Source organism: Vanacampus margaritifer, chromosome 7 (genome assembly GCF_051991255.1).
Source record: "Vanacampus margaritifer isolate UIUO_Vmar chromosome 7, RoL_Vmar_1.0, whole genome shotgun sequence".
Classification (NCBI taxonomy): Eukaryota; Metazoa; Chordata; class Actinopteri; order Syngnathiformes; family Syngnathidae; genus Vanacampus; species Vanacampus margaritifer.
The window spans coordinates 25,564,562-25,578,633 of NC_135438.1; the positions used below are offsets into that span (position 1 = coordinate 25,564,562).

The following is a 14,072-nucleotide window of genomic DNA, read 5'->3' on the forward strand; positions in this document are numbered from 1 at the left end:
CCCTAACCCTAATGTAAAACCCTAGTTTGAAACCCTAACCCTAATGTTAAACCCTAGTTTGAAACCCTTACCCTAATGTAAAACCCTAGTTTGAAACCCTAACCCTAATTTAAACCCTAGTTTGAAAGCCTAACCCTAATTTGAAACCCCTGTTTGAAACCCTAACCCTAATGTAAAACCCTAGTTTGAAACCCTAAACCTAATGTAAAACCCTCGTTTGAAACCCCGACCCTAATTTGAAACCCAAGTTTTAAACCCTAACCCTAATGTAAAACCCAAGTTTGAAACCCTAATCCTAATTTTAAACCCATGTTTTGAAAGCCTAACCCTAATGTAAAACCCTAGTTTGTAACCCTAACCCTAATGTAAAACCCTAGTTTGAAACCCTAACCCTAATGTTAAACCCCTGTTTGAAAACCTAACCCTAATGTAAAACCCTAGTTTGAAACTCTAACCCTAATGTAAAACCCTAGTTTGAAACCCTAACCCTAATTTAATCTTCCTGTTTAAAACCCTAACCATAATGTAAAACCCTAGTTTGAAACCCTAACTCTAATGTAAAACCCTAGTTTGAAACCCTAAACCTAATTCAATCCCCCTGTTTTAAACCCTAACCCTAATTTAAAACCCTAATTTGTAACCCTAACCCTAATTCAAAACCCTATTTTTAAACCCGTACCATAATGTTAAACCTTAGTTTTAAACCCTAACCCTAATGTAAAACCCGTGTTTGAAACCCTAACCCTAATGTAAAAACCTAGTTTGAAACCCGAACCCTAATTTTAAACACCTTTTTTGAAACCCTAACCCTAATGTAAAAACCTAGTTTGAAACCCGAACCCTAATTTTAAACACCTGTTTTGAAACCCTAACCCTAATGTAAAACCCTAGTTTGTAACACTTACCCTAATGTAAAACCCTAGTTTGAAACCCTAACCCTAATGTAATACCCTAGTTTGAAACCCTAAACCTAATGTAAACCCTAGTTTGAAACCCTAACCCTAATGTAAAACCCTAGTTTGAAACCCTAACCCTAATTTGAAACCCTCGTTTGAAAGCCTAACCCTAATTTGAAACCCCTGTTTGAAACCCTAACCCTAATGTAAAACCCTTGTTTGAAACCCTAACCCTAATGTAAAACCCTAGTTTGAAACCCTAACCCTAATAATAAACCCTAGTTTGAAACCCTTACCCTAATGTAAAACCCTAGTTTGAAACCCTAACCCTAATTTAAACCCTAGTTTGAAAGCCTAACCCTAATTTTAAACCCCTGTTTTGTAACCCTAACCCTAATGTAAAACCCTAGTTTGAAACCCTAACCCTAATGTTAAACCCTAGTTTGAAACCCTTACCCTAATGTAAAACCCTAGTTTGAAACCCTAACCCTAATTTAAACCCTAGTTTTAAAGCCTAACCCTAATTTGAAACCCCTGTTTGAAACCCTAACCCTAATGTAAAACCCTAGTTTGAAACCCTAAACCTAATGTAAAACCCTCGTTTGAAACCCCGACCCTAATTTGAAACCCAAGTTTTAAACCCTAACCCTAATGTAAAACCCAAGTTTGAAACCCTAATCCTAATTTTAAACCCATGTTTTGAAAGCCTAACCCTAATGTAAAACCCTAGTTTGTAACCCTAACCCTAATGTAAAACCCTAGTTTGAAACCCTAACCCTAATGTTAAACCCCTGTTTGAAAACCTAACCCTAATGTAAAACCCTAGTTTGAAACTCTAACCCTAATGTAAAACCCTAGTTTGAAACCCTAACCCTAATTTAATCTTCCTGTTTAAAACCCTAACCATAATGTAAAACCCTAGTTTGAAACCCTAACCCTAATGTAAAACCCTAGTTTGAAACCCTAAAACTAATTCAATCCCCCTGTTTTAAACCCTAACCCTAATTTAAAACCCTAATTTGTAACCCTAACCCTAATTCAAAACCCTATTTTTAAACCCGTACCATAATGTTAAACCTTAGTTTGAAACCCTAACCCTAATGTAAAACCCGTGTTTGAAACCCTAACCCTAATGTAAAAACCTAGTTTGAAACCCGAACCCTAATTTTAAACACCTTTTTTGAAACCCTAACCCTAATGTAAAACCCTAGTTTGTAACCCTTAACCTAATGTAAAACCCTAGTTTGAAAAACTAACCCTAATGTTAAACCCTAGTTTGAAACCCTAACCCTAATGTAAAACCCTAGTTTGAAACCCTAACCCTAATGTAAACCCTAGTTGGAAACCCTAACCTTAATGTAAAACCCTAGTTTGAAACCCTAACCCTAATTTGAAAACCTAGTTTGAAAGCCTAACTCTTAATTTGAAACCCCTGTTTGAAACACTAACCCTAATGTAAAACCCTTGTTTGAAACCCTAACCCTAATGTAAAAACCTAGTTTGAAACCCCAACCCTAATTTTAAACCCCTGTTTTGTAACCCTTACCCTAATGTAAAACCCTAATTTGAAACCCTAACCCTAATGTAAAACCCTAGTTTGAAACCCTAACCCTAATTTAATCTTCCTGTTTTAAACCCTAACCCTAATGTAAAACCCTAGTTTGAAACCCTAACCCTAATGTAAAACCCTAGTTTGTAACCTAAAGGAATATAAGAGTTTGTGTGAATGGGGGTGAAATACAGGATGTGTGATGCAAGTGGGGGTTGCAGGAATGGAATGTTTCAGAACAAAGGATGCTAATTGCAAGGGGAGATGCAGAGCCGCGATAAGCTCAAAGTATGTTGTAAATCACATTTGTTTTACACCGGGGGGGAAAAGTACAAAACAGGAGAAGCCATCCAGTGACGCTGCGGATGAAGATCGGCCAATGAAAAGCAAGCTAAAGTTAAACTGCAGAAAACACGTAGCCAATAGAATAATGTCAGGATGCCTTTGTTTCTGTGTCATTTAAATACTGTGTAGTATAACTATTCACTGGGGCAACTCGGATGAGACTACGTCGGCTGCTTGAGACAGAGACGTATAGAATTGTATTGATAGGGACCCGGGACCCCAGCTGTTTCGTATTAGATTTGAGTGTTAGGAATAAATCCACTCGTGTGTGAAAATGCCGGCTTCCTGATACCTTTCTATTGCAGAACGAGCACGCTATTGTTGGATGGGTGATAGTTTGGTAAGGTCACAAATTGGAGTCAGATTATTAACTTGAGTTTATATTAATATAGAAATAAATTCCAACAATTTATGGTGACCCCGACGTGATGCAAGAGAGGTAAAAAGAAGTCCGGGACTTCGAGAAAAAACACAAGAGTCTGGGACTCGGGGATCTGGGATCCACGTCCACACCAGGTGACGACCTGATAAAGAAGCCATACCTCCGACCGTCTTTTCTCTTGGGCCCACAGTCAAATAAGGTAAGCAGATTCTTTTTCAAATTCTGCACATTGGCAACGCTAAATTATAAGAGGAAGGAGGAGCGGAACGGCGTAAAAGTGTAACAGTGTGGACGTTAGTAGGGTTTAAAATCTGGGATTTACCTACTAGAATAGTTTGGAACTATTCGTGGTTAGATACGGTTTAAAATCTGGGATTTACGTATCGATACGGTTTAAAATCTGGGATTTACGTATCAGTGTGGAAGCGGTGTGAATGTAAAAACTAAAATTGGACTGCAAGAGAAGTGATTAGGACACGCGCGAGTGGATTTAAGGATGGCAGATAAGAGAAAGTGTGATAATGGTCTCGGGTCCGCTGAAGTCTGGTCGGAGATTAATGGTCATTACGCTAAGATGGAATCACAGTTGATTAGTGGAATAGAAAGTAAGAGAATTAAGAAGGAAAGAGAACGGTGTCAGAAGTTGTTTCGGAAATTAAAGAAGGATGAATTGTTTCGCGGAGAACCTGGAACATGGGATATGTCGAAGTTAGCGCGGCAGTTACAGGAAAAGGAGAGCAGAATGTTGGCAAATATTCAAGATATGGAGGAGGAACAGAGCCGAGTCGGATGGCGAAAGCGTCATAAACTTGGAAAAGAAGTTAAAGATGTAGAGAATGATAGACGGGGCATTCACCAATTGGCGACTATTGCGACTGCGCTGGCAGCGATAAGAGAGGAAAAGAGGGAGGATGAAGTGAAGAAAGAGGATGAAGTGATTGATAAGGGAGAAAAGGCGGAATGTTTTAGAGGCGTTTATCCACAGTTGCCGAGCTCGGGACAGTATGTATTTGCGCCCCCGCCGTATCCGACGGCGTCAGTGATGGCCCCCGTAGTCACTTTGGGGGGCAGAATGGTTTTAGATGTGGAAGATGACGGTTCACGGATGACGCCAGCAACAATACAGTTGATCGAACAGGCTGTGAATAATGAGAGAAAAAGGCTGCGGGGGGGGTGAGTCGCCCGTGCGCACGTCAGGGGCGGTGTTAGCAGGAGACGGGGGCACCACTAGTGCAGGGAATAAGAGGACTCCGAAGCTGATAAGGGAGGAGGCATCGGGGAAGTTGTTTGATGGACATAAGGTGCAGACTGAGGAAAGAGAGATGTTAGAGAAAATGGTGACAGGGACACAGAGACGGGGGCAGGCAACGCCCAGCAACGCTGATCACCGCGAGGGGGAAGTGGAGAGTGATGAGGAAGATGAGGTGATGTTACGTGAGCAGCGGCAGATGCTCAGAGCGCTGAGTGAGGAAGAGAGGAGGGGCGATAGTGAGGAGAGCAGGTCCAGGGGGGAGCGAGGCTATCACACGCGGAGTAAAGGGAGAATAATGGCACAGCAGAAGCAGCCTCAAACAATGGCACCCTTAGTGGTGACTCATGCTGGCCGTCACTATGAGCCTTTGATGCTGCGGGATGTGGCTGCATTGGTGGAAAAATTGCCCCCCCCTGCATAAAGGGGCACGAGCCTGGATTACTAAATTTTTAGCTGCCATGTCAGGACAGGGAGTAGCATTGGGGGATTTTAGACAAGCTATTTTGGGATCATGTTCACTGATTCAATTACAGAATATTGAGGGGGCAGCTGGCACCCGCCAGCTGGGGAGAGAAACGCCCTTGGCGGAGATCGCGGAGGCGTTGTTTCGGGAACTGAGGGCGGCCTTTCCCTCCCCAGTGGATGTGATGCCAACAATTTTTAATTATGGAAAAGATGTGACTCCCGAGCAACATTATGCTCAGGCATTGGAGCTGTGGATTGAGACCACAGGTAAACACCCAGGCAGCTACCCTGAAGCTGAGATGATGTTCAGGACGGCGATGCTGAACGGCCTCCCAAATGAGGTGCAAGCAATTATGAAAATTGATCCTGACATTTTGGTCTGTCCAGAACCGAGATTTAAGAGGCATTTGATACACCATTGCCGCATCTACATGGAAAAAGCAAATAAAGATCGAAAGGAGACTGATGCTCTGGCGACTAGTTTGGTTAAATTACAGCTGGCAAAGTTGCATGGTGAGGCAAAACAAGAAAAGGTCAAACAAAAACAAATGTATCAAACTCCAGTGGGGGCTGGACGGGGCCGAGGCCAAGGGTTCCGTGGTGGATACAGAGGGCGTGGTCGTGGCGCCCCCCCAGGAAGGGGGCGGACTGGGTTCGCTCCAGGGACTTGCTTCACTTGTGGGTCCCCTGATCACTGGGCACGAGATTGTCATGGCAACCCATCACCACCAGGGGCGGAGCAGCAGAACCAGCAAGCAGGGCCACCACACCAAAGGGGGCCGCAGCAGCCCCGCCCGTGGCCACAGCCGAATCCACAGGGGCAGTATTACCAAGCTGACCCGTGGTACGGCCCAGACGAATAGGGGGGCCTGAGAAGCTCGGGAAGCACTGGCCAGGCAGAGCCAATGCTTCAGTTGACAGTGGCGGACACTCCGGTCCAGATGTTGGTGGACACTGGAGCAACACATTCATTGATCAACATGCCACTGCCAAGTACAGCGTTGTCGAAACGAGTTACAACGTTGGTCGGCTTCTCGGGACGTCCTCAGACTCTGCCCTTTACTCGGCCATTGAAAACGGAAATCACAAACACCGGACAGAAACTATATCATTCATATGTTCATGCAAAGGACACACCCATCAATCTGATGGGCAGAGACATGTTGTCAGCATTGAGAGCCCAGATATTGTGCGGCGAGAAGGGACTTACAGTGACATTTCCTGACGGACAGGTTCTGGAATGCTCCCAGCCTGTGACACCTCGGGGTCAGTGGTTGATGGCACCACTCCCCACAGTACCGGAGACGGCACGAATCTACTGGGCGAGATTGAATCCTGAGACTCCATTTGGGGGAGGAGTCTACTCCACGTACCTCTTGTGGAAACCGTGGATCCAGGCATTGGCACCGTACCACCCCCCAGTGGATCCATTGCATTGCACTCTATATTATGATAGAGAATCAGATGACATATATAGAGATGCGTTTGAAGAAGTTGAGGGAGATGATTGGACATTACAATCACCATGCATCTTTGTGGGCCCCGAGGGGGTGGCAGCATATGTACAGTTGTCGCCAGAGCAAGAACAATGGTATCGAATGAGTGAGGAAGGTTTGCCTCACGTGTCACTGGCTGTGTCGCCAGGCCATGAGCCCCGCCAATTGGGGCCCATGGTGAAACAATTAACACAACAACATGATTGGATGATGACTGAGATTCCAGATGTGTGGCATTCGGCCGCAACCAAAAGTTACAGGATAATGGTAAAAATGGTAGATGAGTCAGACCTTGAATTGGTCTTCCTGGACCGCCATCATGGGCGGGAACAGACAGACCATGAGTCTGCACAGGCGATGCTGGATCAAATGCCACAGACCTTGTGGTCACAGGGTCCATTTGATGTTGGTTGTTGTCATACGGTTCAGCCGATCCAATTGGAAATTGATTGCTCCAGTCCGGTTCGCCGTCCTCAATATCGATGGCCGAAGGAAGCAGACGAAGGTATGGAGAAGACAGTGGCAGTGGCAAAGCAAGTCGTCGCCGGAACAAAAATCTATGTGGATCGCATCAAAAGCGGTTAGGCAGTCGGATGGTCTTTGGGTGGGACCCAGAGGCAAGCCGGTCCTCCCTGAAGGACAACTCATGACCTCGGTGTTGACTGAGGCCCATACAGTGGCACATGTGGGGCCTCAGGCAATGCTTCCAAAACTTCGTCAGTGGTGGCATCCAAGGTTGCAGGAGGTGGTATGGCAGTTTATGGCGACTTGTGAATTGTGTCAAACATTTAATGCATGACCGACATTGAAACCCAAGCCAGGAGCATTCTCCCCTGTGGCCTGGCCTGGAGCAGAAATTGTAATTGACTTCACGGACATGATTGACAGGGTCAATGGGAAGCGGTTCATTCTGGTCATTGTGGATTCTTATTCACGCTGGCTGGAGGCGTATCCGTGTGCAAGGGAAGACACCACGTCAGTCATTAAAGCTTTGGTGAATCATTATATTCCGACACATGGTTTCCCTGCTTTAATCAGATCAGATAATGGGACACATTTTAACAACAAAGCAATGGCTAAAGTGGAGGCGCTGTTGGGGCTGAAGCATCGATTTGGGTGTGTGTGCCACCCCCAGAGCCAAGGCAAAGTCGAAAGGTTTAACAGGAATTTGAAAGAAAAATTGGCTAAGATCATGGCTCAAACAAAAATGACGTGGTTGCAAGCTTTACCCCTAGCCCTGTTGGTCGTCCGCCAAACTGTGCACAAAATAACAGGTTTTGCGCCATTCGAACTGTTAACTGGTCGCCTAATGCCAGGGCCTGCCTCCACCTTGGTCCCGCCACCTGACGTACCGACACCTGATTTATCACACGCTGCATACTGGAAGTATCTTCATTCACTTGTATCCAGGGTGTCTGCACAGGCCGCAGACAAGGCGGTTGCAGATTCGTCATCAGCATCACCGGAGTCGGGCATCACTCCGTACGTCTACCTCCGGGTGCTTTCCCGGAAGTGGACTGAACCTCGCTGGAAAGGACCGCTAAGGGTTTTGGCTAGAATTTCACACGCCGTCCAATTGGAAACTAAAGGACAAAAGTGGTACCATTACTCACAATTGCGCCCGGCCCCAGACTTTGTGCCTGCCAATGGTGAGCTTAAAGATTGACTGCCCGGACGGGCAGGTCAAGAGAGGGAATGTGACGATGGCGAGAATTGGATCAAAATCGGACTCGGAAGTGTCTGAACAAAAACGACGACGATGCAAATGTTTAACTTTATTGACTATTTTGTTTGCAGGCTTGTGCTTTGTGTGGACTATGTTAGCGTTTGAACATATGGTGCGGGATGATAGAAGTGATGGAACGAAAGGAGAACGAATGATGGTGTATCATTCCTGTAATGGAACGGACTCAACAATGGCTTGATTTGTTAGATAAGTATAAGTATTTCCATAATAAGATTCTCCTAAGAAAAGAAGGGGAGATATTGAGATTAACAATTGCAATGGGTAATAAGTCAATTGCGCCACCACACCAAGAAGTGTTAGTGCTAAACACATCATGTTGGGGGTTTAAGTTGTGGGCATATTCGTCTGGAAAAGATCCATATTTTCCAATTATCATTTGTGAGAATGGGACTATGATAAAAGGGGAAGCACCGGTAGTAAATAATTATACCCGTCGAACGGGTACCACGGCCAAAACAATGACGACAGTGGATGACTGGTTTATGAGTCACACAGGTATTTCTATGGTCACTAATAATTGGCTCCTGATGGCTGAACAGGCCGCTAAGAATACTAACGAGGATTGTTTGGTATGTTTAGGTGCAAGACCAGTTTTGAAAATCATGGCAGCAACTGTTGTATCCAAAACCTGTCTCTTTGGTTTCCTGTATAACAAAACTCTCCAAGGAAAGTGCAGCCAATTGGATTGGGCCTTTCCACTGACAAATATGGAAAAGCAAAAGCCCATTTTTGACATCCATGTTGCACAACAAAATTTTACCTGCCTAAAGTTACATGGGAGTGGCCCTGGGATTGGAAACATCCAGGAGTCATGGTGTAATGAAAATGTGTCTTTGCCAGCAGGAATACCTCTCGCTCGGGCTGATGTTTGGCTGTGGTGTGGAGAGAGAGTGTTGTACGATAGGCTTCCCCCCAATGCCTCAGGTAAGTGCGCCCTAGTAACGCTGATCATGCCAATTAGTGTGACAGCATTAGACATGGCTAGGATAAATTGGGAAGGAGTTAGACAGTGGGGAAGAATCCCCTTCCTTGGGAGGAAGAAAAGGGACATGCAAGAATGGTTGAATGCAGGAGACCCCACATACATAGATGCAATTGGAGTTCTGAGAGGGGTCCCTGATGAATACAAATTGGTGGATCAAGTGGCGGCAGGATGGGAGAGTATTTTTCTGTTTATTACAGTAAACAAAAATGTGGACCGGATTAATTATGTCCACTATAATGTCCAACGATTGGCGAACTTTACCACCTCGGCACTCCAGGCAGTGCACGAGCAATTAGCAGCCACGTCTCTTATGGCATTCCAAAATAGAATGAGTTTAGATATGGTGTTAGCTGAAAGAGGAGGAGTGTGTGGTATTTTTGGGGAGCAGTGTTGTACTCTGATCCCCAACAATACATCTCCTGATGGTCGCCTTACTAAGGCATTGGAGGGTCTGCGCACGCTAAGTAATAAAATGAAAGAGCATTCAGGCGTGGACACCAGTTGGTACTCTGACTGGTTAAACGTCTTTGGCAAATATAAAAGCTTGATTGCATCAGTATTGATTTATATCGCGATGTTTGCCGCTATCATGGTGTTATGTGGATGTTGCTGTATTCCATGTATCAGATCATTAACTGTTAGGACAATCGAACGCACGTTGGGGCCACTACCGCCGGGTGGTCAGTATATGATGATCCCTCAGAAGGACCCCCAGGAAGCGGAGACAGCTGTGGCCCTCCGGGAGTCCGGGATGTGAGTATGTGAAGGTGGCCTCAGGGATCTGAGGCCATGAGAGAGAATGAAATTTTATACTGATTTTCTACTAGAATGAAAGTTGAAACTGATTTTCTACTAGAATGAATTTTTTTTTACTAATTTTTAGTTGTTTATTGATTTTTAGCTCATGTTTAACAATAAAAAACAAGTTATTCGAGTGATGACCTCAGTCGTCTGAGGTCATGAGAGGGAATAAAGGAATATAAGAGTTTGTGTGAATGGGGGTGAAATACAGGATGTGTGATGCAAGTGGGGGTTGCAGGAATGGAATGTTTCAGAACAAAGGATGCTAATTGCAAGGGGAGATGCAGAGCCGCGATAAGCTCAAAGTATGTTGTAAATCACATTTGTTTTACACCGGGGGGGAAAAGTACAAAACAGGAGAAGCCATCCAGTGACGCTGCGGATGAAGATCGGCCAATGAAAAGCAAGCTAAAGTTAAACTGCAGAAAACACGTAGCCAATAGAATAATGTCAGGCCTTTGTTTCTGTGTCATTTAAATACTGTGTAGTATAACTATTCACTGGGGCAACTCGGATGAGACTACGTCGGCTGCTTGAGACAGAGACGTATAGAATTGTATTGATAGGGACCCGGGACCCCAGCTGTTTTGTATTAGATTTGAGTAATAGGAATAAATCCACTCGTGTGTGAAAATGCCGGCTTCCTGATACCTTTCTATTGCAGAACGAGCACGCTATTGTTGGATGGGTGATAGTTTGGTAAGGTCACAAATTGGAGTCAGATTATTAACTTGAGTTTATATTAATATAGAAATAAATTCCAACAAACACTAACCCTAATTTAATCCCCCTGTTTTAAACCCTTACCCTAATAAAAAAACCTAGTTTGAAACCCTAACCCTAATGTAAAACCCTAGTTTGAAACCCTAACCCTAATGTAAAACCCTAGTTTGAAACCCTAACCCTAATTTGAAACCCTAGTTAGAAACCCTAAACCTAATGTAAAACCCTTGTTTGAAACCCTAACCCTAATGTAAAAACCTAGTTTGAAACCCTAACCCTAATTTTAAACACCTGTTTTGAAACCCTAACCCTAATTTAAACCCTAGTTTGAAAGCCTAACACTAATTTGAAACCCCTATTTGAAACCCTAACCCTAATGTAAAAACCTAGTTTGAAACCCTAACCCTAATGTAAAACCGTAGTTTGAAACCCTAACCCTAATTTAATCCCCCTGTTTTAAACCCTAACCCTAATTTAAAACCCCTGTTTTAAACCCTAACCCTAATGTAAAACCCAGTTTGAAACCCTAACCATAATGTAAAACCCTAGTTTGAAGTCCTAACCCTAATTTGAAACCCTAGTTTGAAACCCTAAACCTAATGTAAAACCCAAGTTTGAAATCCCAACCCTAATTTGAAACCCTAGTTTTAAACCGTTACCCTAATGTAAAACCCTAGTTTGAAACCCTAAACCTAATGTAAAACCCAAGTTTGAAATCCCAACCCTAATTTGAAACCCTAGTTTTAAACCGTTACCCTAATGTAAAACCCTAATTTGAAACCCTAACCCTAATGTAAAACCCTAGTTTGTAACCCTAACCCTAATGTAAAACCCTAGTTTGAAACCCAAACCCTAATGTAAAACCCTAGTTTGGAACCCTAACCCTAATTATAAACCCCTGTTTTGAAACCCTAACCCTAATGTAAAACCCTTGTTTGAAACCCTAACCCTAATGTAAAACCCTAGTTTGAAACCCTAACCCTAATTTGAAAACCTAGTTAGAAACCCTAAACCTAATGTAAAACCCGTGTTTGAAACACTAACCCTAATGTAAAACCCTTGTTTGAAACCCTAACCCTAATGTAAAAACCTAGTTTGAAACCCTAACCCTAATTTTAAACCCCTGTTTTGAAACCCTAACCCTAATGTAAAACCCTAGTTTGTAACCCTAACCCTAATGTAAACCCTAGTTTGAAACCCTAACCCTAATGTAAAACCCTAGTTTGAAACCATAACCCTAATTTGAAACCCTAGTTTGAAACCCTAACCCTAATTTGAAACCCCTGTTTGAAACACTAACCCTATTGTAAAACCCTTGTTTGAAACCGTAACCCTAATGTAAAAACCTAGTTTGAAACCCTAACCCAAAATTTAAACCCGTTTTGAAACCCTAACCCTAATGTAAAACCCTAGTTTGTAACCCTAACCCTAATGTAAAACCCTAGTTTGAAACCCTAACCCTAATGTTAAACCCTAGTTTGAAACCCTTACCCTAATGTAAAACCCTAGTTTGAAACCCTAACCCTAATTTAAACCCTAGTTTGAAAGCCTAACCCTAATTTGAAACCCCTGTTTGAAACCCTAACCCTAATGTAAAACCCTAGTTTGAAACCCTAACCCTAATGTAAAACCCTAGTTTGAAACCCTAACCCTAATTTAAACCCTAGTTTGAAACCCTAAACCTAATTTAATCCCCCTGTTTTAAACCCTAACCCTAATGTAAAACCCTAGTTTGTAACCCTAACCCTAATATAAAACATTTTTTTGAAACCCTAGTTTGAAAACCTAACCCTAATATAAAACCCTAGTTTGTAACCCTAACCCTAATGTAAAACCCTAGTTAGAAACCCTAACCCTAATTTGAAACCCTAGTTTGAAAGCCTAACCCTAATTTGAAACCCTAGTTTGTAACCCTAACCCTAATGTAAAACCCTAGTTTGAAACCCTAACCCTAATGTTAAACCCTAGTTTGAAACCCTAACCCTAATGTAAAACCCTAGTTTGAAACCCTAACCCTAATGTTAAACCCTAGTTTGAAACACTAACCCTAATGTAAAACCCTAGTTTGAAACCCTAATTTAAACCCTAGTTTGAAAGCCTAACACTAATTTGAAACCCCTATTTGAAACCCTAACCCTAATGTAAAAACCTAGTTTGAAACCCTAACCCTAATGTCAAACCGTAGTTTGAAACCCTAACCCTAATTTAATCCCCCTGTTTTAAACCCTAACCCTAATTTAAAACCCCTGTTTTAAACCCTAACCCTAATGTAAAACCCAGTTTGAAACCCTAACCATAATGTAAAACCCTAGTTTGAAGTCCTAACCCTAATTTGAAACCCTAGTTTGAAACCCTAAACCTAATGTAAAACCCAAGTTTGAAATCCCAACCCTAATTTGAAACCCTAGTTTTAAACCGTTGACCTAATGTAAAACCCTAGTTTGAAACCCTAACCCTAATGTAAAACCCTAGTTTGTAACCCTAACCCTAATGTAAAACCCTAGTTTGAAACCCAAACCCTAATGTAAAACCGTAGTTTGAAACCCTAACCCAAATTTTAAACCCCTGTTTTGAAACCCTAAACCTAATGTAAAACCCTTGTTTGAAACCCTAACCCTAATGTAAAACCCTAGTTTGAAACCCTAACCCTAATTTGAAAACCTAGTTAGAAACCCTAAACCTAATGTAAAACCCGTGTTTGAAACCCTAAACCTAATGTAAAACCCTTGTTTGAAACCCTAACCCTAATGTAAAAACCTAGTTTGAAACCCGAACCCTAATTTTAAACACCTGTTTTGAAACCCTAACCCTAATGTAAAACCCTAGTTTGTAACCCTAACCCTAATGTAAAACCCTAGTTTGAAACCCTAACCCTAATGTTAAACCCGAGTTGGAAACCCTAACCCTAATGTAAAACCCTAGTTTGAAAACCTAACCCTAATGTAAACCCTAGTTGGAAACCCTAACCCTAATGTAAAACCCTAGTTTCAAACCCTAACCCTAATTTGAAAACCTAGTTTGAAAGCCTAACCCTAATGTAAAACCCTTGTTTGAAACCCTAAACCTAATGTAAAAACCTAGTTTGAAACCCTAACTCTAATTTTAAACCCCTGTTTTGAAACCCTAACCCTAATGTAAAACCCTAGTTTGTAACCCTAACCCTAATGTAAACCCTAGTTTGAAACCCTAACCCTAATGTAAAACCCTAGTTTGAAACCCTAACCCTAATTTGAAACCCTAGTTTGAAACCCTAACCCTAATTTGAAACCCCTGTTTGAAAAACTAACCCTATTGTAAAACCCTTGTTTGAAACCCTAACCCTAATGTAAAAACCTAGTTTGAAACCCTAACCCTAATGTTAAACCCTAGTTTGAAACCCTTACCCTAATGTAAAACCTTAGTTTGAAACCCTAACCCTAATTTAAACCCTA

The 14,072-nt window shown here is 42.6% G+C and overlaps 1 protein-coding gene across 1 annotated transcript; it reads left to right on the forward strand.

Annotated features, from left to right (window-relative positions):
• The first annotated feature begins 8,383 nt into the window (after nt 1–8,383).
• Nucleotides 8,384–9,759, forward strand: LOC144054834 (syncytin-1-like). The gene is made up of 3 exons (XM_077570165.1): nt 8,384–8,627; nt 8,712–9,709; nt 9,745–9,759. Exons 1-3 carry the CDS (start codon nt 8,390–8,392, stop codon nt 9,757–9,759), a joined length of 1,251 nt encoding a protein of 416 aa, XP_077426291.1. The 5' UTR covers nt 8,384–8,389.
• The last annotated feature ends 4,313 nt before the right edge of the window (nt 9,760–14,072 follow it).